The following is an 18,792-nucleotide window of genomic DNA, read 5'->3' as shown; positions in this document are numbered from 1 at the left end:
AGAAACCACCATGAACTGGTAGGACCTTTCAGAGTGGCCCGTTAATGCCTCCAAACCCTTCCCAGTATGACCAGTAAGACCAGCGTGGACTAAGATGGTTCATTAAAGACCAGCATGGACCCATAAAGACCAGCATGGACCAGTAGAAGACAGCAGAAACCAGTAGAAACCACCACAAACTGGTAAGACCTTCCCAAATAGTCCGTTAACGCCTCCAGACCTTTTCTGGTGCAACCAGTAGGACCAGTATGGCCCAGTATAGTTCCCTAAAGACCAGTGTGGACCAGTAAAGACCCATACAGAGCAGGTATAAGATAGCAGAAACCAGTACGGACCACCACAGGCCAGTAAGACCTTCCAGAATGGCCCATTAAAGCCTCTAGACCCTTCCCAGTATGACCAGTAAGACTGGGATGGACCAGCGTAAGGCCACACAAACTAATACGGACCAGTATAAACCATTAGAAACCAGTAAGAACCACCACACACTGGTAAGAGCTTCTGGAATGGCCAACTGAAGCCATCAAACCCTTCCCAGTGCAGCCCAGTAACCCCTGCCAGGCTCCCAGTATGGCCCAGTTCCCCCCAAATCCTTCCCAGTATGTCCCAGTAACCCCTGCCAGGCTCCCAGTATGGTCCAATTCCCACCCAATCCTTCCCAGCACAGCCCAGTAGCCCCTTCCAGGCTCCCAGTAAGACCCAGTTCCCTCCCAATCCTTCCCAGTAGCCCTTCCCAGGCTCCCAGTATGGCCCAGTTCACCCCAAACCCTTCCCAGTACAGCCCAGTAACCCCTCCCAGGCTCCCAGTATGGACCAGTAACCCCTCCCGGGCTCCCAGTATGGACCAGTAACCCCTCCCAGTCCCTCCCAGTAACCCCGCCCGAGTCTGGCAGGACTCCGGGCCTGCCCGAGCAGCTCTCTCCCCCCTCCCCCGCCGCGGTGAGGACCGGAGCGCTCCCAGCCCGACCAGTTCCCCCAGTCTGCCCAGTTCCCCCCCACTCCCGCGCTCCCGCTGCTCCCCGTAGCCCCCCCAGAGTGTTCCCTGTAGCCCCCCCAGTGCTCCCAGTAAGCCCAGTTGCCCCCTCTCGGTAACCACAGTGCTCCCAGTTGGCCCCTCCCAGAGCTGCCAGTAACCCCAGTTACGCCCTCCCTGCGCTTCCAGTAACCCCAGTGCTTCCAGTTACCCCCCCCCCCAGTGCTTCCAGCAGCACCAGTAATCCCTTCCCAGTGCTCCCAGTGTGCCCCGTGCCTCTGTTTGCCCAGTTTGACCCCCATCCAGTCACCCCAGTGCTCCCAGTAACCCCCTCCCAGTGCCCCCGGTGTCCCCAGTAAAGCCCCTCAGAGTCTTCCCAGTAACCTTTTCCCAGTGCTCCCAGTAACCTCCTCTGGGTCCTCCCAGTAACCCCCTCTGGGGCTCCCCAGTCTTCCCAGTAACCCTACTAACCCTTCCCAGTGCTCCCAGTTTGCCCAGTACTCCCCTTCCAGTCTTCCCAGTCCTCCCAATTATCCCCCTCAGTGCTCCCAGTACCCCCCAGTCCTCCCAGTAACCCCGTCTGGGTCTCCCCAGTCTTCCCAGTAACCCTACTAACCCCTCCCAGTTTGCCCAGTAACCACCAGCCAGTGCTCCCAGTAGCTCCAGTTATCCCCTCTCTGTGCTCCCAGTACTCCCAGTCTTCCCAGTAACCCCGTCTGGGTCTCCCCAGTCTTCCCAGTAACCCTGCTAACCCTTCCCAGTGCTCCCAGTTTGCCCAGTAACCACCTCCCAGTAAGCCCAGTTGCCCCCTCCCTGGCCTCCCAGTTTGCCCAGTTGCCCCTTCCAGCCACCCCAGTGCCCCTGGTTTGCTCTCCCAGTCACCGCAGTGCCCCCAGTACCTCCCAGTGGCTCCCAGCACTCCCAGTGCCCCGCACTCACTGGCGCTGGTAGACCAGGGGAAAGGGGCGTGGCCTAGGGAGGAAGGGGCGGGGCCAACGCGGACCACACCCTTTTATTGCCCCACACCTGGGGGGGGGGCACGCGCTCCCTCTGCCCCTCCCTGGATCACTATGTGGCGGGGGGGGGGCTATGGGGTGGGTCAATGGCTCACTATGTGGCGGGGGGGCTATGGGGGGGGCAATGGATCACTATGTGGCGGGGGGGCTGTGGGGGGGGGGTCAATGGCTCACTATGTGGCGGGGGGGCTATGGGGGGGTCAATGGCTCACTATGTGGCGGGGGGGCTATGGGGAGGGCAATGGCTCACTATGTGGCAGGGGGGTCCCATGGGGTGGGACAGTGGCTCACTATGTGGCAAGGGGGTCCTATGGGGTGGGGAAATGGCTCACTATGTGGCAAGGCGTTCCATGGGGTGGGGCAGTAGCTCACTATTTGGCAAGAGGACCCTACGTGACAGCGAATGGGGGTCACCCCCAGGTGAACTATGGGGCAGGGCTGCCGGCTCACTATTTGGCAAGGGGGCCCGGCGGGGGGGGGGGAGGACTCACTATTTGGCAGGTGCGGCTTGCTATTTAGCTGGGGGCAGCTCTCTATTTGGCAAGGGAGGGAAGGGAGCCCCAGGGCAGGGCTGGCTCACTATTTGGCAGGGCCGGGGTGACGCAGCCGCCTCTGGGGTGGGGTGGGGAGTGGGGCGGGGGGGGGGGGAGGGGCAGACGAACGGGTCCTGCCGCGGCCCCACCCGGCGATGGCGCAACCCGGCGTGGCGGTTTTGGGGTTTGGCCCCCGATGAAGCAACTGGGAGGAACTGGGAAGGACGGGGAGGAACTGGGAGGAACGGGATGCCCGGATCGCCTTTCGGGGGGGGGAGGGGAACCCTCCCTGGACCCCCCTGAGACCCTCAAAGCCCCTCCCCCACTCGTAAGCCCCGCCTTTATGACATCACTTTATTAGAGATGCCCCTTTAAGGGGCGGGGTTAAGCCAGAGGGGGCGTGGACAGAGGTGGGGTGGGCGGAGCTCCAGGCGGCAGCCAATCAGGCGAGGGCGATGTCCACGTGTGGGAGGAGCTCAGCCAGGTGGGCGGCGGACTCGGGGGCGGCGGCCAAAGGTGTACCAGCCAATCGCAGGCGAGCCAGGCGGGGACAGGCGGCCAATGGGGCCAGGGCAGAGGCGTGGCTTATGGCTGGGAGGGGCGGGGTCAAGGACACGCCTGCAGAAGCCCTGCCCACCCCATGAAGCCCCTCCCACCCCCTTTAGGCCACACCCCCACCCCATTAGTCCCAATAAGCCCCGCCCCCCATCCATTAAGCCCTTCCCCACCCCACCCATCAAACCCCACCCCTCTCCCACAGCCCCGCCCCATACCCCAAGCCCCACCCACTTCCCTTTAAGCCCCACCCCTTAGGCCCCGCCCCCCCTTAAGCCCCGCCCCCGGGGGATACGGTTCCCATCGAGCCACAGCTCCTCCAGGCGGGGGAGGGGCGGGAGCCCCCGCAGCGTCGTGACATCGTTGTGCGACAGGTCCAGCACCTGCGGGGGAGGGGAAGGGGAGGGGGGGTGATGCAGATGTTGGGGTCCCCCCCCAGATGTTGGGGACCCCCCCCAGATGTTGGGGACCCCCCGCAGATGTTGGGGACCCACCTGCAGCCGCCGCAGCCCCCCCAGGGCGGGGGGGAGCCCCCCCAGGCGGTTCCGGCTCAGGTCCATGTGGGTCACCAGCACCGCCCGCTCCAGCAGCGGCAGTGACGTCAGCGCCTGGGGGCGGGGCCAAGTGGGGAGGGGGCGTGGCCTCGCTCAGGCCACGCCCCTTCCGCTCCAGAGCCGCCACCCCTGCTTTGAGACCCCCCCTTCCCCTACCCCGTTAAGCCCCGCCCCTTGTGGCCACGCCTTAAAAGCCACACCCACTCTGCCCACTACAACCCCGCCCCTCAGGCCACACCCTCTTTAAGACCCCGCCTCCCCATCCTCCCTTTGGAGCTTTGTCCCTGTTAAGCCCCGCCCCCTCATGCCCCCCCACTGCATGCCCCTCCCACCCGCCTCACAAGTCCCTCCCACCCTCCCCTTTAGCCCCGCCCCCTCCAACCACACCCCCTTTCAGGCCACACCCCCCTTCACCCTTCCCTTCCCTCTCATGCCCCACCCCCGCTAAAGCCCCGCCCCTACCTTCCCGGGGAGGCGGAGCCAGAGGTCGCCCTCAGGCCCCGCCCCCATCCTGGCCACGCCCACCGCCACCTCCGCCCGCGACGCCGCGTCAGCCACAAAGCCGCTCCGCAGCGGGTCCGCCTCCTGCGGGGGAGGAGCCTCGTAAAGCCACGCCCCCTCCTCCAAGCCCCGCCCCCCACGCCCCCTCCGAAGCCCCGCCCACCTGCAGGTCCCGCAGGTAGCCCCGCAGCTCCTCCTCGTAGCCCAGCGGGTCCAGCGCCCACAGCAGCAGCACCAGGGTGAGCAGGCAGCCTGCGGGGGAGGGGAGGGGTCCCAGGGGTGGGGGAGGGGCCCCGGGGTGGGGGAGGGGTCCCCCCGGTGGGGGGTTTTTTGGGGGGAGGGGGTCTCACCGCGGCTGTGGGGCTCCAGCTCCAGCAGCTCCCGGCACGTGGCCGCCAGTGCCTCCAGTGCCGAGGGGTCGGCCACGCCCACTTCCGGCCTGGGGGGCGGGGCTGAGCGTCAGGGGGAGGGGCGTGGGCAGAGGAGGCGGGGATTGGCACGTTGGGGGCGGGGCTTAGCCACGGGAGGAGGGGCTCGGGCTCTTGTGGGGGTCTGAGTTAACGCTGGGGAGTGTGGCTTAGCGAGGGGGCGTGGCTTAACCAAGGGGGTGTGGCTTAACCAAGGGGGTGTGGCTTAACCAAGGGGGCGTGGCTTAACCAATGCAGTGTGAGTTAACCAAGGGGGTGTGGCTTAACCAAGGGGGCGTGGCTTAACCAATGCAGTGTGAGTTAACCAAGGGGGTGTGGCTTAACCAAGGGGGCGTGGCTTAACCAATGCAGTGTGGGTAAACCAAGGGAGGTGTGGCTTAACCAAGGGGGTGTGGCTTAACCAAGGGGGCGTGGCTTAACCAATGCAGTGTGGCTTAACCAAGGGAGGTGTGGCTTAACCAAGGGGGTGTGGCTTAACTAAGGGGGCGTGGCCAGCAGGGGCAGTGCCTCATTGCTTATAGAAGGGAGGATGGTGAGTGGGCGGGGCTTGGGGAAGGGGCGGAGCTTAAGGATGCAAGGTGGAGATTAAGGTGGGGCGGGGCTTACCAGAAGAGCTCCTGGGCTACGATTGGCTCCTGCCACCACGCCTCATTCTCGTCTAGGAAGGAAAGAAGCGTGGTCAGGGAAGGGCGGGGCTTAAAGGGGTGTGGATAGTGGGGGAAGTGGGCGTGGCTTCCTACCTGGGAGGAGCGTCACCTCGCGGTGGGCGGGGTCACCCTCCCAGGTGACCCGGAAGCAGAGGCGGGGCCGATCGGTGGGCGGAGCCAGGCCAGGGGGGAGGTCGCAGAGCTGCCACGCCCGTTAAGGAACCCACGGGCCACGCCCCACCCCCCCCCGTTCCCCTGCCCCCCCCCCCCCCCCGTCCCTCATTGGTGGATACCCAGGTGTGGCTGGGGCGGGGCCGCCCCTCTCCCGAGCGCCACGCCCCTTCCAGGGCGGAGCCGTCCAGCGACGCCCTCAGCGCAGAGCGCCCCTCCCCCACCTGCGGGAGCCCAATGCACGGGTTAGGGGGGACCCCCACGGGCTGGGGGGCACGGAGGGGTCCGGGGGGGCCACCGAGGGGTCTGGGGGCCACCGAGGGGTCTGGGGGACACCGAGGGGTCTGGGGGGGCCACCGAGGGGTCCGGGGGGGACACCCCGGCGTTTTGGGGGACACCGAGGGGTCCGGGGGGGACACCGATGTCCAGGGAAGGGACTGTGGGGTCTGGGGGGGGGGATACCCCAGTGTTTTGGGGGGGCCAAGGGGTCTGGGGGACATCGAGGGGCCTGGGGGGGACACCCCGGCGTTTTGGGGGACACCGAAGGGTCTGGGGGGGACACCCCGGCGTTTTGGGGGACACCGAGGGGTCTGGGGGGGACACCCCCCGGATTTGGGTGTCGGCTCTCACCACGACGGGGCGGGAGAAGGTGACGGCCAACGTCGCGTCCTCCCGGTTGACGTAGAGGCAGAGGATCCTCGGCGGGGGGGTGGCTGTTTTTGGGGGGCAGAGGAGAGAACCCCGAGCGCTCAGAGAGGAGGGGGACACCCCGGTATTTGGGGAGGGGACCCCGATATCGGGGGGGGGGACGGGGACGTACCGCGGGAGAGGACGCAGCGCAGGTAGACCCAGGCGCTCTGGTCGGTGGGGTCGGTGAAGACGGCGTTCTGCACCAGCTCCAGCTCTGCGGGGACAGGCAAAAAAAGGGGGGGGGGACCCCCCAAAATCGAGGGGGACACACATCAGTGTCCCAAAGGGGACCCCAATGTCCTGGAGGGGACGTCGGTGTCCCAGAGAGGGCCCCGGTGTCTGGGAGAGGAGCCCAACGTTGAGGAGGACACCAGTATTTGGGGAAACCGTGTTGCCCGGTGGGAGCACCCGTATTTTGGGGGGTCCCCCCCATGTTTTTGGGGCCGGAGGGGTGAGGGGGACTCACCCGCCTGCAGGCGGTTGGGGGGCAGCGCCCCATGGCCGCCCCCCGGGGGGGTGAGGAGGCGGAGGCGGTGGTGCCACGCGGAGAAGTTGGAGAAGTCGCGGCTGAGCAGAGCGCCGGCGAAGGCCAGTTCCGCCTCGGGGTCCTCCTCGGCCCCCACCGCCCGACGGTGCTCCCAGACGTGGACTTGGGGGGGCACCAGTAAGGACCAGTAAGCCCTGGTGAGCCCCCCCGAGACACTTTGCCCCGTTCCGGTAACGACCAGTGTAAACCAGTAACCCTAAACGCACTCCGAGTGTAGTTTAGGCTCTCCCATTACGGTCCAACGTCATCTAGACTTCTTTCTACCAGCTCCCAGTATAAACCAGTAAGTCTCATCACCCCAAAACCCACTCCCAGTATGGCCTAAAGCCCCCTAGACCTTCTTCCGCCAGTATAAACCAGTACCTTTAGCCTCCCTGTAACCGCAAACCAGTACGCACCAGTAAAAACGGATGTCCTCTAAGGGACAAATTTGGGTTTTAACCGCCCCCCAACACCCTGGAAACGCCTCCAACCGACCCCCAGACCCCCTCCCAGTATAAACCAGTATGGGCTCACAGTTGCGGGGGTCGGCGGCCAGCAGGCGGTCGCAGAGGGCGCGCTCGGCGGCGGCGGGGGGCGGGGCGGGGCCCTGCCGCAGCACCCAGCCCCGGTGGTGCCAGGCCCCGTAGGATTTGGGGTTCACCCCCAGGCACCCCCCGACGAAGGCCAGCTCCCCCGCCACCCTGACGGACACCAGTACAAACCAGTAAGGACCAGTTCAGGCCAGTGAGCACAGCCCCTCCCGGCCACCTCCCGGGGAGCGTAAACCTCCCGGTGACCCCCTGTCCCCTCCCAGTACTGCCCAGTGCCCGCAAATCCCCTCCCAGTAACCTCCCAGTGCTCCCCACTCCCCTCCCAGTGCTCCCCACTCCCCTCCCAGTCTCCCCAACTCCCCTCCCAGTTCCTCCCAGTTCCCCCCAACATCCCCAACTCCCCTCCCAGTCCTTCCCAGTTCCCCTCAACGTCCCCAACTCCCCTCCCAGTCCCTCCCAGTTCCTCCCAACATCCCCAACTCCCCTCCCAGTCATCCCCACTTCCTCCCAGTGCCTCCAACTCCCCTCCCAGTCCTTCCCAGTTCCCCCCAACGTCCCCAACTCCCCTCCCAGTCATCCCCACTTCCTCCCAGTGCTTCCAACTCCCCTCCCAGTCCTTCCCAGTTCCCCCCAACGTCCCCAACTCCCCTCCCAGTCATCCCCACTTCCTCCCAGTGCTTCCAACTCCCCTCCCAGTCTCTCCCAGTTCCCCCCAACGTCCCCAACTCCCCTCCCAGTCCTTCCCAGTTCCTCCCAGTGCCTCCAACTCCCCTCCCAGTCCCTCCCACCCCCTCCCAGTACACACCAGTCGGCGGGCGGGTGGGCCAGGGCGCAGCGGCGCAGGTTCCAGCACGTCGCCACGTCGGGGTTGGCCGCCAGCACGGTGCCCGTCAGCGCCAGCGCCTCCGCGTCCAGCTCCCCCCGCGCCCGCTGGGGGGCAAAGGTCAAGGGTCAGAGGTCGGGGGGGTCACCAGAGGTCAAAGGTCGGGGTCAGCGGGGGTCAAAGGTCACCTTGTCCAGCAGGGCGGCCATGGCGGAGCGGTAGAGGCGGAGCTTCTCCTCCCGCTGGCGGCGGCGGGCAGCGTCCGGGGGGCGGACCTTGAGGCGGCCGTGCTGCAAGGCGTTGTGGGATGCTGGGGGACTGGGGGGACTGGGAGGGACTGGGAGGGACTGGAAGTTGACTGGGAGGGACTGGGGTGCGCTGGGAGTCACTGGGAAGGACTGGGGTGCACTGGGAGATGGCTGGGAGGAACTGGGAAACACTGGGGGGTCACTGGGAGTCACTGGGTATCACTGGGAAGGACTGGGGTGCACTGGGAGGAACTGGGTGTCACTGGGGTGCACTGGGAGATGGCTGGGAGGAACTGGGAAACACTGGGGGGTCACTGGGGGTCACTGGGTATCACTGGGAAGGACTGGGGTGCACTGGGAGGAACTGGGTGTCACTGGGGTGCACTGGGAGATGGCTGGGAGGAACTGGGAAACACTGGGGGGTCACTGGGTATCACTGGGAGGGACTTGGGTGCACTGGGAGGGGACTAGGAGGAACTAAGTGTCAGTGGAGGTTGACTGGGCGGCACTGGGAGGGACTGGCGGGTGACTGGGATGCACTGGGGGGCTCTGGGAGGTCACTGGGGCACACTGGGAGGGACTGGAAGTTGATTGGGAGGGACTGGTGGGGGACTGGGAGGCAACTGGGAGGAACTGGGGGTCACTGGGCGGGACTGGGAGACGCCTGGGAGTCAGTGGGAGTTACTGGGAGAGACTGGAAGAGCACTGGGAGTTACTGGGAGCCACTGGGATGCCGCAGTGCATCACGGGACGGTGGGGGTCCATCCCGGGGGGGGGGGGAAGGCCGCCGCGGGGGATTATGGGATAGTGGGGGGGTCCCTCACCATGGCGACGGCTCGGGGGGGGTCCGGCAGCTGCGGGAGAGAGCCACAGTCGGGGGACGGCGGCGCCGGGGGGGCTCCGGTGCCCGGGGGTGGGCTCCCGTACGTACCCGGAGCGATCCCACCCCCCCACCCCGTTAAAGGCCCAACGGGAACGAACCGGAACCGGCGGCTGCAGAGGAGGGTCGGGCGCGGCGCAAAGGCTGCCGGGAGAAGGGGGCGGGGCCGCGGCCGCGGGGCATGCTGGGATGCAAGGGGGCAGCAGGGCGGCGCCATGTTGCCCGCGCGAGGGCGGGCCGGGCGGTGCCGCGGGGCACGCTGGGATACAAGGAGGCAAGGCCTCGGCGCCATTGTGCCCGCGGGGAGAGCGGCGGGTCTGTCTCCGCCATGGGGGTGAGGAGGGGACCCCGCAGCGAGGCCGGGCCCGGCCCGGGCCCGCGGCTGGAGCCCGACACCGCCGGGTATTTCCGACGGGCCCTGGAGACCTTGCAGGAGGGGCTGAGCCCGGAGGAGCTCGGTGAGAGGGGGAGGGTGGGGGGTCCCTGAGGGGGATTTGGCGGGATCTTGAGGGGCTTTGGGGCTCCCTGAGGAGGTTTGGCGGGGTTTTTGAAGGGGTTTGGGGCCCTCTGAAGGGGTTTGGGGGTCTACGAGCAAGTTGGTGGGATCGTGAGGTGGTTCGGGGGGGGGCTGTGAGCGGATTTGGGGGCTCTGTGAGGGCTTTGGGGGTCTTTGAATTTATATTGCGGAGTAATGAGGGGTTTGGGGGCTCCCTGAAGGGTTTGGGGGTCTGTGAGCAGATTTGGGGCTCCCTGAGGGAGCTTTGGGGGTCCGTAAGCACATCCAGAGAGATTTTGAGGGGGTTTGGGGGTCCGTGAGCGGATTTGGAGGAACGCCGGGGCATTTTGTGGGTATTTGGGGCTGTCGGATACCTCCGGGTAACCACTTGGCTTAAGTAGCTGTATTTTGAGGTGCCGCTTGGGTTTTTTTAAGGGCTACTTGTGTATTTTAAGAGTAATTAAGAGTTGTGGTTTTTTTTTTTTCTCTCTGGCAGGTCTTTTTGCCCCCAATGTGCTGGCGGAGGCGGCCGCAGCCGGGCCGGGGGTGGCCCTGGACCCGGGGGGGTCGCGGGTCCTGCAGGCCCTGCTGCCCCAGGCCCCCCTGGGGACATTGGGACAACTGCTGCCCCCTTTGGTACTGGGGGGTCTGGGGGGGCCGGCCGGGCACCCGCTGGGGGCTCGGGTGCTGGAGGCCGCCCTGGGGCGAGTGTTGGCCGCCCTGGGGTTTTCCGTGGGGCAGGAGGACGCCGTGGGGCAGGTGGAGGACGCTGTGGGGCAGCTGGCGGCGGCGGTGAGGGACGATTTGGTGGCTTTCGCCCGGCACCCCGCCGGCAGCTTCGTGGTGCGGGCGCTGCTGAGGGTGCTGGGAGGCGTCCCCGGGGCAGGTGAGGTGATTGGGGGGGGGCTGGGGGGCAATTTGGGGGGGCTGGGGGGGTCCAAGGGGCAACTAGGGGAGCTTGGGGGGGGTCGAGGGGCAATTGGGGGCCTGGGGGGCAACTGTGGGGGTCTGGGGGCTCTACAGGGGTAGCTGGGTGGTCTGTGGGGTGTAATTATTTGGGGGGTTCATGGGGGGGGTAATTAATTGGGGGGGGGGGGATTGCCCCCACCCCCCCCAACCTGTGCCTTATTTACCCCCAGGAGTCCCCCAGCTGCCCCCTGGAGGGGCGGGGCCAAAGGCTGAGGGGGCGGAGCCGCTGCTCAAGGGGGCGGAGCTTCCCCCCTCCTTCCCGCCCCTCCTGGGGCAATTAGCCGAGGCCTTCGAGGACCATCTGCCCTGTAAGTGCCCCGGGGGGGGGTGGGGTGGGGGTGGGGTGGGGGTGGGGGGGGCGCAAATACCCCTGAACTGCCCCGTAATTACCCCTCTGCACCCCTAATTAACCCCCTGAGTCACTAGTTATCCACCTGGGGCTCTAATTACCGCCAGCGGACCCCTAATTGCCTCCCCTATTGCCCTAACTCCCCTAATTGCCCCCCCAAGCCCCTAATTGCCGCCCCTAATTACCCCTCTTCCCCCAGCCCTGCTGTCCCCGGCCGGCGCCAGCCTCTGCCTGCAGGTGGCGCTGGAGGTGCTGCACTGCAGCCAATCGCCTGCCTGCGCCCGCCTCTGCGATGCCCTGATTGGCCAGCTGGCCCCACCTGGCCCCGCCCCTGACCAGGAGAGGTGAGTTCCCATTGGGCTTTGCAAAGGGGAGGGGGGGGGGAAATTGGGAGGTGGGGGGTCCTGATTGGCCAGCTGGGTTTGAAGGTGTTTCTCCATTGGCTGAGAGGTATTGGGGGCCGGTTTCTGATTGGCTGGGGGGGGGGGGGGGGGGGGAACCCAGGTGGCCTTTGCTGATTGGCTGGCTGCTTGTGGCTCTCCTCCTGAATGGCCAGGGTTCCCTCAGGCCACTTTTTGATTGGTTGGTGATATGTAGTACCCTTTCCTGATTGGTTGGTTGATTTTTGAGGCCGCTCTGTGTTGATTGGGTGTTTGGGAGGACTGTTTCCTGATTGGCTCGGAGGCTTCAGGTGCTGTTTGGTGATTGGCTGGGGGAGTTTTGGCCTGTTTCCTATTGGTCGCTGTTTCTGAAAGGCAGCTGCTGGTTGGCTGGCCAGTCCCCAGCCTCCATCCCATTGGCTGGCGCCTTCCTGAGGCTTGCCGCTGATTGGCGAGGGCTCCCAAACCCCGTTTCCTGATTGGCCAGCCCTCAGCCCCTTCCCCATTGGTCAGCACTCTACCGCTTCTGTCCGCTGATTGGTCAGACTGCCCCGGGGCTGCTTCCCGTTGATTGGTGGAGGGGAACGTGGGCCTGGCCCTTGATTGGCTGGCTGTCCCGGGCCCCTGATGCTGATTGGCTGCCGGCAGCGGGCTGGTGCGGGCGCTGCAGGACGTGGAGCGGGGGCGGCTCCTGGAGGCGGCCATGGCGGTGGCGGGGCCAGAGCGCCTGCGGCAGCTTTTCCACCAACAGCTGAAGGGACGGCTACGGGACATGGCCGCCCACCGGCTGGCCAATCACGGGCTGCAGCGCCTGCTGGACCACGCCCCTGCTGATGTGGTAGGCGGGGCTAAAGGGAGAGTGGGAGGCTCTGAGTGGGCGAGGATGGAGGGGGGTGGGGCTTAAGGGGGTGGAGGGAAGGGGTGGGGCTTGAGGGGGTGGGACCTTGGGTGAAGATGGAGCTTATTGGGTAGGAGGTTTGGGGCGGACCTTGGTTTGTGGGTGGGGCTATTGGGCACTGAATCTTGTGGGCGGGGTTATGGCCCTGATGCGAAGGCGATTGGCTGGGGCGTAATAGGGGAGGCGGGGCTTAGCGCGAAGTGCCTATTGGGTAGGCTGCTGAAGGGCAGGCCTTATATGGCAGTCCCTGGGGAAGGCGGGGCTTGTGGGTGGGTGTGGCTGATTCTGACCCCGCCCCCTTCCCTGCAGGTGGGGGAGGTGCTGTCGGAGTTGGGCCCCGCCCTCTCCGAGCCATTGGCCCGTGGCCACCCCGGGGTGCTGACGGCCCTGACGGCCGCCTGCCGCCGCCACCCCCCCCTCCAGCAGGAGGCGCTGCGCTGCCTCTTCCAGGTAGGCCACGCCCCCTTCCCCATCTAAGCCCCACCCCTCCCCCTTAGACCACGCCCCTTTCCTTTAAACCCCACCCTAAGCCCCACACAGGGCTCTCATTGGGCACCCATAAGGTGGGCAAGCCCTGCCCCCTCGGGCAGGCCACACCCCTCTCAGACCAAGCTCCACCCACCGTTGCTGTGTGGGCTCCCTATTGGCTGGGGAGAGGGGTGGGACCGCTTGAAAGGCTGTTGCCCTTTTAAGGTGGTGTCTTCAGGAGGCCACGCCTCTTTACATGAAGCTCTGCCCCTCACAGGCCCCTCCCTAAGCCCCGCCCACTTTGCCTTTCTGCTCCAATAGGCTTTCGGCTGCTGGGAGCCGCCCGAGCGACGCCGCACCTGCGTGGGGCTCCTGGCCGGGCTCCGCCCCTTCGGGGGCGGGGACAAGGCTGCAAAGGGGGCGGAGCCAGAGGTGAGGGGCGGGGTGAGGGTGGGAGTGGGCGGAGCCACCTCACCTCCCTGTTCTTCCCCCTCCAGTCTCTCTATTTGCCCCCCGATTCCTCTCCTGCCCTCCCCAGTTTACCCCCCGTGCCTCCCAGTATCCCCCAGTCGCTTCTAACTTGCCCCCATCCCCCCCCCTTGCATGATTATTTGCCCCCCCAACCCCCCTAATTACCCCCCAAATTCCCTTTTTACTCCCCTTAACCCCCCCCCAGGAGGGCTTTTGGAACCTCCCTCTCCTTCCAATTGCCCCCCAGCCCCTTTAATTACTTCCTAATTATGCCCCCAAAGCCCCTGTTGACACCCACAACCCCCCACTCCGCCTCTGCATCTGCCCCAAGACCCCCCCAGGTGGCCCCCAGTCCCCTCTAACTTGTCCCCGTGCCCCCCAGCACCCTTAGTGGCCGTCCCAACTGCCCCTTTCCCCCTCTAAACCCAATATTTAACCAATTCCCCCAATTATTTGTCTCCCTAATGCTCTGAGTTTGCACCCACCTCTCCTAATTATCTCTCACCCCCCCTCTCCCCCCCCATTTACCCCTTGCAACTCCCCCCGGGGGCATTTTGAGACCTCCTCCTCCTCCTAATTGACTGTAATCTCTTTAATTGCCCCTCATTTATCTTTAAACTCTCTTTTATGCCCTCAGCCCCACTTTCTGCCCCCATATCTGCCCCAGGACCCTTCCGAGGGGGATGCTTGCCCCCCCCCGACCCCCCTTCTTACCCCCACCCCTCTATTTGCCCCCCCCTGCAGCCCTCGCTGGGCCCCGTCACCCTCCACGGCTCCCTCCTGCTCCAGCACCTCCTGCATTTTGGGGACCCCGGGCCAGTTTTGGGGGGGTTGGAGGCGCTGCCCCCCGCGGCCCTGGCTGCCCTGGCCCGCAGCCCCCCCGGCAGCCGAGTTTGGGACGCTCTCCTCGCCTCCCCCACCGTCCCTGCCCGTGCCCGACGCCGCCTCCTCCGCAAGCTCAAGGTAAGACGAGGGGGTCCCCAGCACCCCTCAGCACCGTTTTGGGGTCAGATCCCCATTTTTAAGGATGGTGGTGGCAGTTTCAAGCCCGCCCCCAAACCAAATGGCGGTTTCGAGGCTCTCCATCGTGGTGTAGGGGGGTGCCAAGCGCCTCCCTTAAAACGGCTGGCTTCGGAGCTCCTCCCCCTTACTGACATCACTTCCTGCTTTGTCCCCGCCCTCCGAAAAAGGGTCAGTTCGTCTCGTTAGCGTGTCACCGCAACGGCAGCCGTGTCCTCGATGCCGTCTGGGCCTCGTCCTCCGCCCCTGCTCGCGCTGCCATCGCCGACGAGTTGGGTGAGTGCCAGGGCGGGGCTGGGAGGAAGGGGTCACGCCCTAATGCCCCACCCTAACGCCCCGCCCCTTTTCCCCCCTCCCCCGCAGCGTCGCAGCGCCACGCCCTGCAGAGCGACCCCCACGGCCGGGGGGTGGCCCGGACCCTCAACTTGGACCTCTTCCTCCGCCGGCGGAGGGTTTGGGAACGGCTACAGGCGGCCCCTGACCGCCGCCGTGACCTCCTGGGAGCCCTCCTGGAGGACTGACACCTTCTGGGGGGCATAGAGAGGCGCCGCGATGGAGAGGCGCTCTGCTGGAGGCCTGTGGGGCACAAAGAGGGGCGATGGAGGAAGACAGCGGCTCCGTGGCGCGAAGGAGTGGCGCTCTCCTGGAGCGCTATGGGGTATAAAGAACAGAAACGGAAAGCGAGAACGGCTCTGTTGGTGCGACAGAGAAGCCCTCTCCTGGAGGACTATGGGACACAAAGAAGAGAAACAGAGAGAGCGCCTCTGTAAACCACAGAGATGCCAAGTGCCGCTCTGGTTCTTCTCCCCCATCCTCATCCATCCGCTCTGCCCCACCAAACCCTCCAGTCATGGCAGCGCCGGCCGGTAAAGAAGCGCCCCTGCGCCATGGAGCTGCTGGAGGACTGGGGGCCGGAGAGGACCCCTTCGCAGCCCTTCCTGCCGTGAGCACCATAGAGTTTTCTACCGGGGAGGGGCCGCTCTGGTACTTCTTCTTTGCTCCCACTCCCCCAATGTGTATCTTTTTTATAGTAAATTGTCTTTTTTTTTTTTTTTTTTTGATGTTTTATGGGTTTTTTTTCGGTAGGAGGAGGCGGAGCTTGATGCTTTGGTCGCTCCCCTTTCCTACCGCCCCCTTTGTCCCCCCCCCTGCTGGCGGCCATTGTGCCGTCGGGATGGCTTCTCCCAACTGCCTTCAATGCTTTATTTGAGCTCTTTGTTGGGGAAACGAAGAGGAAAGGGCGGAGCTATAGGTAACGATGGGGAAGGGGCGGAGCCGTAGAGGAAGATGGGGGGGGTGATGAGGCAGGAGGCGGGGCTTAGCGCTCATAGGTGACCCTCTGGGGCGCCGCGGTGTCGAGGAGGCGGTGGAGGGCAGCGGAGAGGCTGAGGAGGCTCTGCCCCACAGCGCGGGTCATGGCCACCAGCAGCCGCAGCAGCTCCCTGGGGGGGGGGGGGGAGCAGAAAAGGGGGCTCAGAGATGCCCCATGGGGCTCCCCCAACCTCTGGCCCTGGGGGGTGTCTGTGGGGCAGATACCTGACCCTATGGGGCAGGAGAAGATCCCATGGGCCAAGATCTTCTCCTGCCCCACATCAACCCCCATGGAGAGAAGGGTCAACAGGGCCACCCCCCTCCCCCCCAGGGCTTCCTATGGGGCAGGAGAAGACCCCATGGGCCAAGATCTTCTCCTGCCCCACATCAACCCCCATGGAGAGAAGGGTCAACAGGGCCACCCCCCCCCCCCCCAGGGCTTCCTATGGGGCAGGAGAAGACCCCATGGGCCAAGATCTTCTCCTGCCCCACATCAACCCCCATGGAGAGAAGGGTCAACAGGGCCACCCCCTTCCCCCCCAGGGCTTCCTATGGGGCAGGAGAAGACCCCATGGGGAAAGATCTTCTGCCCCACATCAACCCCCATGGAGAGAAGGGTCAACAGGGCCACCCCCTTCCCCCCCAGGGCTTCCTATGGGGTAGGAGAAGACCCCATGGGGCAAGACCTGTCCCACCTCAACCCCCATGGGGAGAAGGTGCAATGGGACTTCCCATGGGGCAGGAAAAGATCTTATAGAGGAGATACTGATCCTGTGGGGCAAGACCTCCTGCCCCACCTCAACCCCCATGGGGAGAAGGTCGAACGGGGCAACCTCCCCACCACGGGGTCTCCCTGGGGGTCAGGACCCCCCTGTTACCTCAGGAGGCGCTCGGGGCCGAGCCCCCCCACGTCGCAGCGCAGCCCCTTCACGGCCGCCGTCACCCGCAGCTGCCCCACCAGGTCGTTGGGACTCGCCTTGGCCAGGGCCACCGTCACCCGGGCCACCTCGTCCCCGGCCGGGGACCTCCGCGCCCGGGGGGGCTCAGGCTCCCAGTGCTCCCTGTACAGCCCAGTCTGGGGGGGGGGCAATTAGGTCCTAAATGAGTTATGGGGTGGAATGAGGATATTGGGGGTCACTGGGGGTGTTTGGGGTCCCACCTTGGGCGGCTCCCAGTGCTGCCCCGGCCCCAGGGCCACCAGGGGGGTGTGGGGTGCCAGCGCCCCGAAAAATCCCTCCGTCTCAACCGCCGTCCCGTCCTCGGCCAGCACCAGCGTCACCGGCGGGCCCAGGCTCAGCGCTTCCCCCGCCTGCCCCCGGGCGGGGAGCAATTAACGGGGTCCAGGGGGCAATTAGGAAGGTTTGGGGGGCAATTAGGGGGGTCCGGGGCACAATTAAGAGGGTCCCAGGGGCAATCGGGGGGTCTGGGGGGCAATTAAGGGGGTCCAGGGGGCAATTAAAGGGCTCTGGAGGGCAATAAGGGGGGTCCAGGGGGCAATTGAGGGGGGCGGGGGGCAATTAGGGGGATCCAGGGAGCAATTAGGAGGGTGCAGGGGGCAGTTAGGGGGTTTGGTTGTCAATTAAGAGGTTCTTGGTGGCATTTAAAGGAGTCCGGGGGCAATTAAGGGGATCCATGGGGTAGTTAGGGGGGTCTGGAGAGTCATTAGGGGCATCTAGAGAGCAATTAGGGGGACATAGGAGGCAATTAGGGGGGTCTGGGGGGCAATTAGGGGGGTCCCAGGATCATTTTGGTGGCCACCGGTGGGATTTTGGGGGTCCCAGGGGCAATTAGAGCATCCAGGGGGGTGGTTCATACCCCAGGGGGAGGCCCAGGGGGGTAATTAGTTCTGCTGGGTTAATTAGGAGCCCGTGGGGGGTGGTGTCACAGCCCCTCACCTGCTCCTGCAGCTCCTGCAGGCTGGTGGCCACCAGCCCCCGCGGCCGGCCCCGCCGCTGGTCGCACACCCAGAAGGGCCGCGGTTGGGGGGCCGGGGGGGGCCAGGCCCGACGGGCCACCGCCCTGGGGACAACCGGGTCACGTGGCTGCTGTGTCCCCCGCAGCCCCCCTGCCATTTGGTAGTCCGCACAGCCAATGTGGTAGCCCAACCCCCCCCCATCCAACATGGCGCCCCCCACCCCCCCCTTTCTCCCCAACTGGCGGCGCCGTCTCACCGCAGCATGTCCATCCCGGTGTCCGGGGGGTCGAGGGTGGTCCCAGGCCTTTTGGGGGGGGGGGTCCGAGGCCTTTTGGGGGGGGGATCCGAGGCCTCCTTGGCGGCCCCGAGGCCTTCTGGGTAGGCCCAGGCCTCTGGGAGGGGGTCAAAGTCCCAAGTTCGTGGGCTGAGGCTGCCCCCGACGTCCGGGAAGCCATCAAACGGCCGTTGTAGCCCCCTCGCTGGCCAGTGGGACACCCCTCAGGCGCCTGAGCCCCCCCCCCCCCCCCCCCGGGCGCCCCAAACTCCTCCCGCCGAACCCCCCACATTCCCCCCCCCGACTCTTTACTTCCGCTTCTGCGGTACTCCATTTCCCATCGTCCTCAGCGCCCGGCGAGGCCCCGCCCCCACGCTGCGACGCAAAGCCACGCCCCCACGCAGAGAGGCCGCCCCCGAGGCCCCGCCCCCTTCCCGTGGTGCCCCGCGCGGCCCCGCCCCCTTCCCATTACCCCCTGCGCGGCGGCGGCGGCGGCGGCGGCGCCATGTTCCTGCAGTGCTACAGCGATGAGAGCGGCGATCGCGTTTATACCCTGAAGGTACCGGGAAAGGGGGGGTGAAGGCACCCGGGGGGGACCCGGGAGGGCGCGTCCCGCCCTCACCCCCACCCTCCTCTTCTTCTCCCCCCGCAGAAGGTGTCCCCCACCGGGCAGCCCACCCGCTCGGCCCACCCGGCCCGCTTCTCCCCCGACGACAAGTTCTCCCGCCACCGCTTGGCGTTGAAGCGGCGCTTCGGCCTTCTCCCGGCTCAGCGCCCGCGGCCGCTCCTCTGAGAGGGCGGAATATGGGGGGGGGGGGGTGGGGGCGGCTCCGGGAACCGCAATAAACTGAAACGGCGACGGCTCCGCGTGGTGAATGGGGGCGCAGCCGCGGGGGAGGGTGCGGGGTACGCCGCGCCGCGCTCCGCCTCCCCGCCACGCCCCATTTCCCTCCTAAGCCACGCCCCCTCCCCCCAAAGCCACGCCCCCTCCTAAGCCACGCCCCGCGCGCCGGAAATCCCCGCCCACTCCCTTGCGGCGCTCCGCCCACCCCACGCACGGCCCCGCCCCCTGCGGCAGCGGAGGGGCGTGGCCACGGCGGGACGGCGGGCGCGGGTCCACTCCCCCCTCCCTTCAGGTAAGG

The 18,792-nt window shown here is 66.1% G+C and overlaps 4 protein-coding genes and 1 long non-coding RNA gene across 7 annotated transcripts; 3 read left to right on the top strand and 2 right to left on the bottom strand.

Annotated features, from left to right (window-relative positions):
- The first annotated feature begins 121 nt into the window (after positions 1–121).
- LOC309685563 lies at positions 122–5,532 on the top strand. Its single transcript, XR_014270471.1, has 3 exons — positions 122–182; positions 4,302–4,371; positions 5,505–5,532. It is a non-coding gene; the product is annotated as an uncharacterized lncRNA (long non-coding RNA).
- RABGGTA (Rab geranylgeranyltransferase subunit alpha) lies at positions 2,329–9,236 on the bottom strand. Its single transcript, XM_082501304.1, has 17 exons — positions 9,201–9,236; positions 9,044–9,073; positions 8,160–8,261; positions 7,954–8,078; positions 7,132–7,298; positions 6,535–6,717; positions 6,199–6,282; positions 6,009–6,091; positions 5,501–5,602; positions 5,301–5,409; positions 5,167–5,218; positions 4,483–4,571; positions 4,296–4,384; positions 4,094–4,216; positions 3,572–3,685; positions 3,373–3,460; positions 2,329–3,113 (listed from the first exon to the last, which is right to left on the bottom strand). Exons 2-17 carry the CDS (start codon positions 9,044–9,046, stop codon positions 2,965–2,967), a joined length of 1,662 nt encoding a protein of 553 aa, XP_082357430.1. The 5' UTR covers positions 9,047–9,073; positions 9,201–9,236; the 3' UTR covers positions 2,329–2,964.
- Positions 9,196–15,200, top strand: NOP9 (NOP9 nucleolar protein). The gene is made up of 10 exons (XM_082501303.1): positions 9,196–9,557; positions 10,092–10,481; positions 10,735–10,872; positions 11,113–11,257; positions 11,942–12,131; positions 12,501–12,641; positions 12,981–13,091; positions 13,875–14,093; positions 14,321–14,426; positions 14,514–15,200. The coding sequence occupies exons 1-10, from the start codon at positions 9,281–9,283 to the stop codon at positions 14,669–14,671; spliced, it is 1,875 nt and encodes a 624-aa protein (XP_082357429.1). The 5' UTR covers positions 9,196–9,280; the 3' UTR covers positions 14,672–15,200.
- Positions 15,201–15,346: 146 nt separating this feature from the next.
- CIDEB (cell death inducing DFFA like effector b) lies at positions 15,347–18,112 on the bottom strand. 3 transcript variants are annotated; one of them, XM_082501306.1, is made up of 5 exons: positions 17,963–18,112; positions 17,357–17,480; positions 16,621–16,770; positions 16,340–16,536; positions 15,347–15,592 (listed from the first exon to the last, which is right to left on the bottom strand). In XM_082501306.1, the coding sequence occupies exons 1-5, from the start codon at positions 17,989–17,991 to the stop codon at positions 15,469–15,471; spliced, it is 624 nt and encodes a 207-aa protein (XP_082357432.1). In that variant the 5' UTR covers positions 17,992–18,112; the 3' UTR covers positions 15,347–15,468. The 3 variants fall into 3 exon arrangements, with proteins under 3 accessions (XP_082357432.1, XP_082357433.1, XP_082357431.1); XM_082501307.1 differs by lacking the exon at positions 17,963–18,112 and adding an exon at positions 17,633–17,891; XM_082501305.1 differs by lacking the exon at positions 17,963–18,112 and having other exon boundaries at positions 17,357–17,569.
- On the top strand, positions 18,096–18,499 carry NOP10 (NOP10 ribonucleoprotein). The gene is made up of 2 exons (XM_082501308.1): positions 18,096–18,209; positions 18,303–18,499. The coding sequence occupies exons 1-2, from the start codon at positions 18,156–18,158 to the stop codon at positions 18,441–18,443; spliced, it is 195 nt and encodes a 64-aa protein (XP_082357434.1). The 5' UTR covers positions 18,096–18,155; the 3' UTR covers positions 18,444–18,499.
- The last annotated feature ends 293 nt before the right edge of the window (positions 18,500–18,792 follow it).

This window comes from Vanellus vanellus (assembly GCF_965231255.1).
Source record: "Vanellus vanellus genome assembly, contig: HAP1_SCAFFOLD_1726, whole genome shotgun sequence".
NCBI lineage: Eukaryota > Metazoa > Chordata > Aves > Charadriiformes > Charadriidae > Vanellus > Vanellus vanellus.
Note: the sequence above shows the minus strand (reverse complement) of the source record. Positions and strands in the feature narration are given on the sequence as shown.

Excerpts from the sequence above, each read along its gene's own strand:
- CIDEB (XM_082501305.1), bottom strand. The coding sequence starts at position 17,533 with ATGGCAGGGGGGCTGCGGGGGACACAGCAGCCACGTGACCCGGTTGTC. Across the intron at positions 16,771-17,356 it reads TGCAGGAGCTGCAGGAGCAG|GCGGGGGAAGCGCTGAGCCT; the intron begins GTGAGGGGCTGT and ends GCCCGGGGGCAG. Across the intron at positions 15,593-16,339 it reads GGCCCCGAGCGCCTCCTGAG|GGAGCTGCTGCGGCTGCTGG; the intron begins GTAACAGGGGGG and ends CCCCCCCCCCAG.
- NOP9 (XM_082501303.1), top strand. The coding sequence starts at position 9,281 with ATGCTGGGATGCAAGGGGGCAGCAGGGCGGCGCCATGTTGCCCGCGCG. Across the intron at positions 11,258-11,941 it reads CCCGCCCCTGACCAGGAGAG|CGGGCTGGTGCGGGCGCTGC; the intron begins GTGAGTTCCCAT and ends GGCTGCCGGCAG. Across the intron at positions 14,427-14,513 it reads TGCCATCGCCGACGAGTTGG|CGTCGCAGCGCCACGCCCTG; the intron begins GTGAGTGCCAGG and ends CCTCCCCCGCAG.
- RABGGTA (XM_082501304.1), bottom strand. Across the intron at positions 5,219-5,300 it reads CGAGGTGACGCTCCTCCCAG|ACGAGAATGAGGCGTGGTGG; the intron begins GTAGGAAGCCAC and ends TTTCCTTCCTAG. Across the intron at positions 4,572-5,166 it reads GTAGCCCAGGAGCTCTTCTG|GCCGGAAGTGGGCGTGGCCG; the intron begins GTAAGCCCCGCC and ends CCCGCCCCCCAG.
- NOP10 (XM_082501308.1), top strand. The coding sequence starts at position 18,156 with ATGTTCCTGCAGTGCTACAGCGATGAGAGCGGCGATCGCGTTTATACC. Across the intron at positions 18,210-18,302 it reads ATCGCGTTTATACCCTGAAG|AAGGTGTCCCCCACCGGGCA; the intron begins GTACCGGGAAAG and ends CTCCCCCCGCAG.